Consider the following 7500-nt stretch of genomic DNA (forward strand, 5'->3'; position numbering starts at 1 on the left):
ATATAATAATTATTATCATTATTATTATTAGGAATCACGAGTCTCTCCTCCCGTTTTATTCGGGTCTATTGGATAAAGATACCATAGAGATCCTGCTCTAAAATTTAAAAATAAGCTGCGTTCAAAATGGCTTTCGATGCAATAACAATCTTATTCCCTATCCCACTCTCCTCACCTAAACCTGCCACCACCTCTACTCTCACCCCCCTTCACCCATCCCCCCACCCCCACCCCCACAAAAGCCCGACAAAAACAATCCATCCTTTTGTTCCTCCTGTGTACTCCTCATCCGTTTCTATTCCCTTTTATAACTTCCGTAATTTAGGGAAGAGGACAAGACTTTTTTTTCGATTAATGCAAAGCTATATTTTGAGAAGAAAGGACACTAACTTCCGACGGTTTGCTCCTGAAAAAAAAGAATAAATATATAAAACAAATCAGAAAGAAAGAAATGGGATGGATCGCGAAAAGAAGAATAAGGTGAAGAAAAATGATTGGAAAGATTAGCATCGATGGGGGTGTATTTTAATATGAGCCTAACCGCTGTCAACATCTATTTGCGGTGCTACCCGATTCTAGGCCCAACAGTATTTGGAGACAAGAACACAGATAAAATTCTTCATTTCCCGCTAATCACGAGTGTGGGCCGATATCTTTCTTCATTTTAATCCCTCTCCATTTTCCACGTGGTTTGACATTTGAGACAAATGGTTCACGGGTAAAAATAAAGAGTTTCGCAAAGAACGCTGCCAAATATCAGCTCAAATCGTTTTTCTTTCCCTGCGTGTCTCATTGGAATAGAAGGGTCCGTGGCGGGTTAGGACAACATAATGGAGTTTGATCATGACATGAAATGAGAACAACATTCTGCATCGTTTTAAATGGCAGCATTGTATCGTTAGACGCACTGACATTTGGGAATTCTATAAAAAAAGAAGGATCAAGTTTTCAATATTCGGCATTTCCAAGTAATGAATTCTTTCGTTTCATCTTAAGCATACCAACACTTGTGGATTCCCAGCGTCATAAAAGGCAATGTAAATCGTGGCATAGTTTATCCTGATGAGGGCAGTTAGTCTGTTTCAGAGACGTTCTCAGCTTTTCAAGATACCGTGACCAATACCAAGACTTGAAACGACTTTTATTTCAAGTTATATAACAATGAACACTGAGCTCGATTACTGATTTGCCTGAGTGTAGGCGTGAACCTTTTCTTCCATTTTTGTTTTCAAATTGATATTATCTTTTGCGAACACATTTTCGAGGTACCTCAATGAGTGCAAAAATCTCACTAAAATCTACACTAATGGTCTAAAACTTTGGGGTTTTCCAAAACATTTGCAGTGCAAGAATGATATATCATTTTGAAATACTTTTGCAAGGAGAGTTAATAAAATCTATGTCCCAAAATGTTGAGGAAAACTGAGCAAGCTATGTTGTAATCGATCTGTTTGGGTGGTTTTTGAACAAGGTTGTAATCTCATTGTTTCTGGGTGAGTCCCCCTCCCACCCTAGGGATAAGCCAGGATACGCCCACCTGCATTATGTAATAACCGTTTACATTTTAAACACTTTCCTTTCAGTTCCCTTTCGATGTAATTTAATTCTTGTATTCCCTCTACATAGGTGCATAACAAATGTTATTATTATTATTATTATTATTATTATTATTATTATTATTATTATTATTATTATTATTATTATTATTATTATTATTATTATTATCATTATTATTATTATTATTATCTTATTATTATTTTCTCTTCACTTTTATCCTATTTGAAAAGTTCTGTCGAAAATCTAAAAAACTCTTCAGTCGTAGATAGAAGGTGCTACTGTGTGTCCCAGTGTTTCACATACGGGTATTTGCCATCAGTTTGCTTTTGATCATGTTTGTCTATCTTGCTTTGACCAAAAATCGTACATAACCAGATTGTTCACTCCTCTCTTGGAGCCTATTAAACAAGTGTCCTAAAAATTCGGTGGCACGGACTTTGCGAACAGTTACCCTGCTTGTGTGAAAAACAATAAAAGTGAAACTAACAAGTAGTGCTATTCCTATTCTTTTTCTGGAGAAACGAAAGAGAGCTTCAAAACCTTGGCCATCGATAATTTATTCATAGAGGCACCAGCCAACAATGTCCAGGTGCTGTTTCAGGGAGCTTCAAAACAAAGACTGCCATCTGAAGCAATGCACTGACTTCCGCAGACACTTTTTTTGGCTGAGTGAACCATCCTGTTGTGTACGATCTTTGCTTTGATTCAGCACTGGAAGACCCTTACGGTATTGATATCTCCCTCACTGCCCTCCCAGGCACTCCGGTCTGTGCGTGGCGCTTCTGAAAAAGTATTTTGTTAGGAAAGCTTAAATGGCTTTTCATCGTCCGGTTGGTGAAAGGGTCGTAGGTGTTGTCGTTTAAATGAGTGTACCAAATCAAGAAAAATAGTTCCTTCTTATATTCGATTTTGATAGCTTTTTACCTTTTCAAAACGCATTACAGGATTTTTGACGAAGACAAATTTATGTAAACCTTAGCAGTGAGGCGCGCGCGCGCGCGTGTGTGTATGTGTGTATGTGTGTGTGTGTGTGTGTGTGTGTGTGTGTGTGTGTGTGTGTGTGTGTGTGTGTTTGTGTGTTTGTGTATGTGTGAGAGTGCACACGTCCATACATAAATACACTCACAGACATACTCAACCACCCTTATCTCCTCCGTCAGTTCATGGTCTAAAACAAATAAATTATTCGAACATACACTGCAACGTTTTAATCTCAAGTATGCTAGGTCATATATTGTAACCACAGGCACGTTTAATGGAAAGAGAGGCAGAGGCAGACAGAGGGAAAAGATACTGGACAAGATGACAACACGGCTAGGAGCAGCAAGAACAACAGACACCATTGCTGCAACGCAAGACAGAGTGAAGTGGAGGTCCATGATCGCCCACGCCAGTCGGCAAGGCACCGGATGATGATGATGCTAGGTCAAGAAATAACCCCTTTTCACCTCATAAATGAAACATAGCAATTCTTCAAAAGTCGTGACTCTTCATTTTGCTGTTTTAATTCAATTCTCAGGTCGCTGACACAGTGTCTAACGTCATCACCACATCATGTGCACTCAGCCAGGAAAGTGCGTCAGTCTTCTTTGGTCGAGAAATGGTCACGTGAACTTCGACCTGGAAGGAGTAGAGAAAGGAAGCCGAATATAACCACTCGTTTTACTACTATCATGTGCAATGAAACTATGATGCCCATAATAATATAGCGAATTTTCTCTCATCTTAAAGTGTTATGTTTTGCTTTCACGTTGAAAATAATATTCATTAATCTTTTTTCTTTTAATGTTGAACCGTGATTTTTTAAAAGTTTAATCTTTAATTGTATGATAAATATTCTATGGCTATGTTTTCTGTTATTCATTCATTTCTATGAATATTCAAGTGTTACATAATTATAATGTGTTGACTGATGTCTGTGTGTCTTAAATGGATGGAGAACTGAGGGCGGAAAGATTTGCTTTCTCCTAACTGTTATATTAGACTGAGTGATGTTTGTCATAAAATAAAATGTCGTACGAAATAGTGGAAAAGAAGGGAAAACAGAGTTTGGGATATAATAATCAGGCCAAAGAAAAATGAATAGATTCTTTAGAAATGCCCAAATGACGCTGCTTGTTATAATCATGACAATTGTTAGTTTGGGTATTAAAGGTGTATGATTGTACTGATGTTATTGTTTGTATTCACCCCTCCTCTTTCCTTCTCTCTCTCTCTCTCTCTCTCTCTCTCTCTCTCTCTCTCTCTCTCTCTCTCTCTCTCTCTCTCTCTCATTCTCTTTCTCTGTATGTATATGCGTGCGTGCGTGCGTACGTGTGTGTGTGTGTGTATGTGTGTGTATGTGTGTGTGTATGTGTGTGTGTGTGTGTGTGTGTGTGTGTCTGTGTGTGTATGTGCGTGTATGTTTGTGTGTGTAAGAGAGAGAACGAGAGCGAGAGGGAGAGAGAGAGAGAGAGAGAGAGAGAAAAAGAAAGAGAGAGAGAGAGAGAGAGCAAGGGAAAGCAAACGAGAGAGAGATGGCGAGAGATACGGAGAACCACCTTAAAAATAAAGGGAAAGAGAGAAAAGATAGATAGATAGATAGATAGACAGACAGACAGATGGATGGATGGCTGGATGGATGGATGGATGGATGGATAAAAAAATCAATAAATAGCTAGATAGGAGAAAATAAAAGTGAGAAACAAAAAGAAAGAGGGAGAAGAAAGGAAGAGAGTGTGAAGACGTGAAAAAAGGTGAGAAGCAGTATGATAAAGGGCTTGTATTTACAAATATTTATATTTCATCGTAATGCTCCTACCCTACTCATACTGTCGGATGAAGGGTACAGCGATAATGAAGTCTCTGATCTGTTGTACGTGCTTTATATTCACTGTATTATACACATGATTGGCTTGAGTTTATTTGGATTATGATTTTGAGAAAAGTGAATGTTGAAACAAAGCCTTTCTCCTTCCTCCTGAAAGATACACTGCTTGGGTTCCCGTGGAAAACAAATCACTGTGTAAAGTTGATTAAAAGGCGTTGTGCTAAAAAAGCAGCATTAGTGCAAATAACTCGTACAGAAAGCACAACGCGAGACATTAATTCTCCAATTATGTTATGATTAATAACTGTGTGACCCAAGACACGATATTCATCATAAGATCGTGAAAATAATATACCAAAACATTTGGTGTGAAATCAAAGCTAATAACATTTTTCTCCCTACCCCCCCCCCCTCGCAAAACACTTAAAGAAAAAACATATTTAAAAGAAGAGAGAGGACCAATCGACAAGCAGTTACATATTATATTACGACCACTAACGTTCAGAGGCCGGATTGACTGTGCACCACCAGCTGAAATGGTGTCTGTTCTTTATATTTTTAGACACACACGCCTAAAAAAAACCCGCCAGGCAACTTAAGCTCAAGAGGAATGAAGATAAACTAGAAAACATGAAGCTTTAATCAAGCAGATATCACGGGCTTGTCCACGTGTGAGTATATCTCTCCTTTCCTCCGAGCTGTGCATTTCTGGTGGCTCTCGGATTAGCCTTTAAAGATCATAAATGCACCTACTGATAACTTTTTTTTCAGCTGTTCTAAAAATGCACATCTTCTCCTCTGCTTCCACTAACCTGATCTGCACAGTTCTTTTTGTAGTCCATGTCTATGGGATATGGTTTTGGGTGGGAGAAGGAGAAGAGCATTGGAGCTGACTTATTTTGAAATATAAGAAAAGACAAACAAGACATGTGAAGTATTCCTTGCTATAAAATCTAGATAATAAAACTTTTAAAACGAAAACTGGTGGTTCACTGACTGCCGTGTCAATTACGCAGTTCAGAATATGGGATTTTTCTAATGAAAGGGGAGTCACAGAATGTGTTATTAAAGCTTTTCATCAATGAAGCCAAAACTCACAAAAGAATCATGCTCAGATTGTATCCTCCTGAAATACAGTGCATATGGCCATGGTTCGAATGTCCGACGGGGTGTTCCTGAACTTGCATTGTTTGGAAAGCTCCCCCCCCCCTCCCAAATCTCATTGGGGATAGACTTGGTACTTTTAAAAAAGATCTTGCAGTGTGCGTAGGGCCGTGAATCCAATGCCACACCTCACCTTACCACATCTTGTTAGAATGCTGTTCTAAACTGTAGAAAGAGAGAAGTGTTATTAAAGCGTTTCATCAATGAAGCCAAAACTCTAATAATCCAGGTATTAGTTGTAAAGCGCGTTAAGCATGCTGAAGAGCATGGGTATGCATTGTATAAATGCAAATATTATTTATTATTACCATTACTTTCCAATGAATGCGGATACCCAGAATAAACTTGTGAAAAAAATCATAAACACTTGGCAAATTGTAATGTGCACACGTTTTGGTTTAGCTGTATGTTCCCTAAACGATCGAGAAAACCTACGATAAACAACAAGTTTTTTACCACCTTTTAGTGAAAGCTGCAATGAAAACCCTGTTCGTTTTTGGTACAGTGATCCAGCTGGTGAAGCATGCCTTTTGGCGCTCACTGAGTTACTTATGATGAAAGATTTGAGACCCTCAATGTGGGGATTCGGATAGGGTGGTAGGTGGTTAATGGCCAGTCGAGCGAGGGGCAATCCCGGGGGGCAACAGAGACAGACTAAACCAATGCGAATGGAATGGGAGTGTTTAGAGCCGTTTTACCTGGAGACGGGCGCTCGTTCGAGAGCAATATTGTTTACGAGAGAAAACGACTGTTGAAAATCACTTCCACTGAGATAGCGGAAGTTTGAGAAACAAATGGGAGTTTACTGTAGAAAGAAAACAAATGTCTAAAATAAAATTTAATTATTTGTCTCCGACTCTCTGTCTCTCTTTCTCTCTCTCTCTCTCTCTCTCTCTCTCTCTCTCTCTCTCTCTCTCTCTCTCTCTCTCTCTCTCTTTCTGTGCGGGTGGTTGGCGGCTGCTCTGGTGTCGTTTGCTCCTTCATTCCTATCAACATCTACCCCTCTCTCTCTCTCTCTCTCTCTCTCTCTCTCTCTCTCTCTCTCTCTCTCTCTCTCTCTCTCTCTCACATACACACACACACACACACACACACACACACACACACACTCACACACACACACACGCGCGCGCGCGCGCATTCACGAACACTCTGTCACTCGCTCGCTAGTTCTTCTCTCCCTTTACCTCTCGACCAGAAAACCGACAGGCATGAGAAAAGAATGGAAATATGCCTTTTCTCATCTTCGTGGCGGGTGGCAGAAAACAGAATATCATATTGCCAGTGTCACACCCAGACTTCCTCTCTACATGCATCATTTATGCAAAAATAGGGAAAGAAAACATGGTATTGGTTTGCATGAAAATTCCTGCAAAGCCACTTATGATTCGGGACCTTTATATCTCCGAACAATTCACATTTCTAGAACTCCACGTACGAGATTCGAACCACGACACCCCTTATCATAGCAAATATTTCTTTCGTAAAGGTAACCTTTTTCCAAACTGCTTGTCATTGTGACAATTCTTCATGATATAAAATGCTATGTACCAAGGTTTTGCTTGGAATACCTAAATCACTTTTTTTCATTATTTCTTTTTCTTAATTTTTGCCCCTGAATAAAAAGTTTCCAAGACACCAACTGAAATATCCAATGAATCAATCAATAAAAGGAAGAAAAAGACATTGTTGTATCCTTTTTCTTTTCGTTTAGGTTCTTTCCATTACATGAAGCAAATGGGTGTAAACCCTGATAGAGCATAAATATATAGCTAGAATAATAGTTAACATTTGCTTGTGTTCTAAAAGTATAATGAATGTCTGTGGTGTCTTGAACTTGGGATTTTTCGCTATGGGGAATCAACTGACTATTGGAGAAAAGGGCAGGGGGGAGGGGTTAGTGGAGAGGGAGAAGAAAAGAAGGAAGTGTAATAAGGGGATTTCAGATCCAATGGTGATTAACTCGAAAA

At 39.2% G+C, this 7500-nt stretch overlaps 2 protein-coding genes across 5 annotated transcripts in view; one reads left to right on the forward strand and one right to left on the reverse strand.

Annotated features, from left to right (window-relative positions):
- The window catches only part of LOC101848794, a 98998-nt gene extending 95408 nt beyond the window's left edge, over positions 1 to 3590 (forward strand). For all 4 annotated transcript variants that reach the window (XM_013087660.2, XM_013087662.2, XM_013087665.2 and 1 more), the window contains one exon: positions 3077 to 3590. The gene's annotated coding sequence lies outside the window, so the exon portion shown is untranslated. The remainder of the gene's footprint in view (positions 1 to 3076) is intronic.
- The window catches only part of LOC101854843 (GTP cyclohydrolase 1), a gene marked incomplete at its 5' end in the record, with an annotated part of 96041 nt that continues 91585 nt past the window's right edge, over positions 3045 to 7500 (reverse strand). Inside the window, 1 exon segment of the mRNA XM_013087673.1 lies at positions 3045 to 3177. Coding sequence (XP_012943127.1) covers positions 3137 to 3177 — 41 coding nt within the window.

Source organism: Aplysia californica, unplaced genomic scaffold (genome assembly GCF_000002075.1).
Source record: "Aplysia californica isolate F4 #8 unplaced genomic scaffold, AplCal3.0 scaffold00021, whole genome shotgun sequence".
NCBI classification, from domain to species: Eukaryota; Metazoa; Mollusca; class Gastropoda; order Aplysiida; family Aplysiidae; genus Aplysia; species Aplysia californica.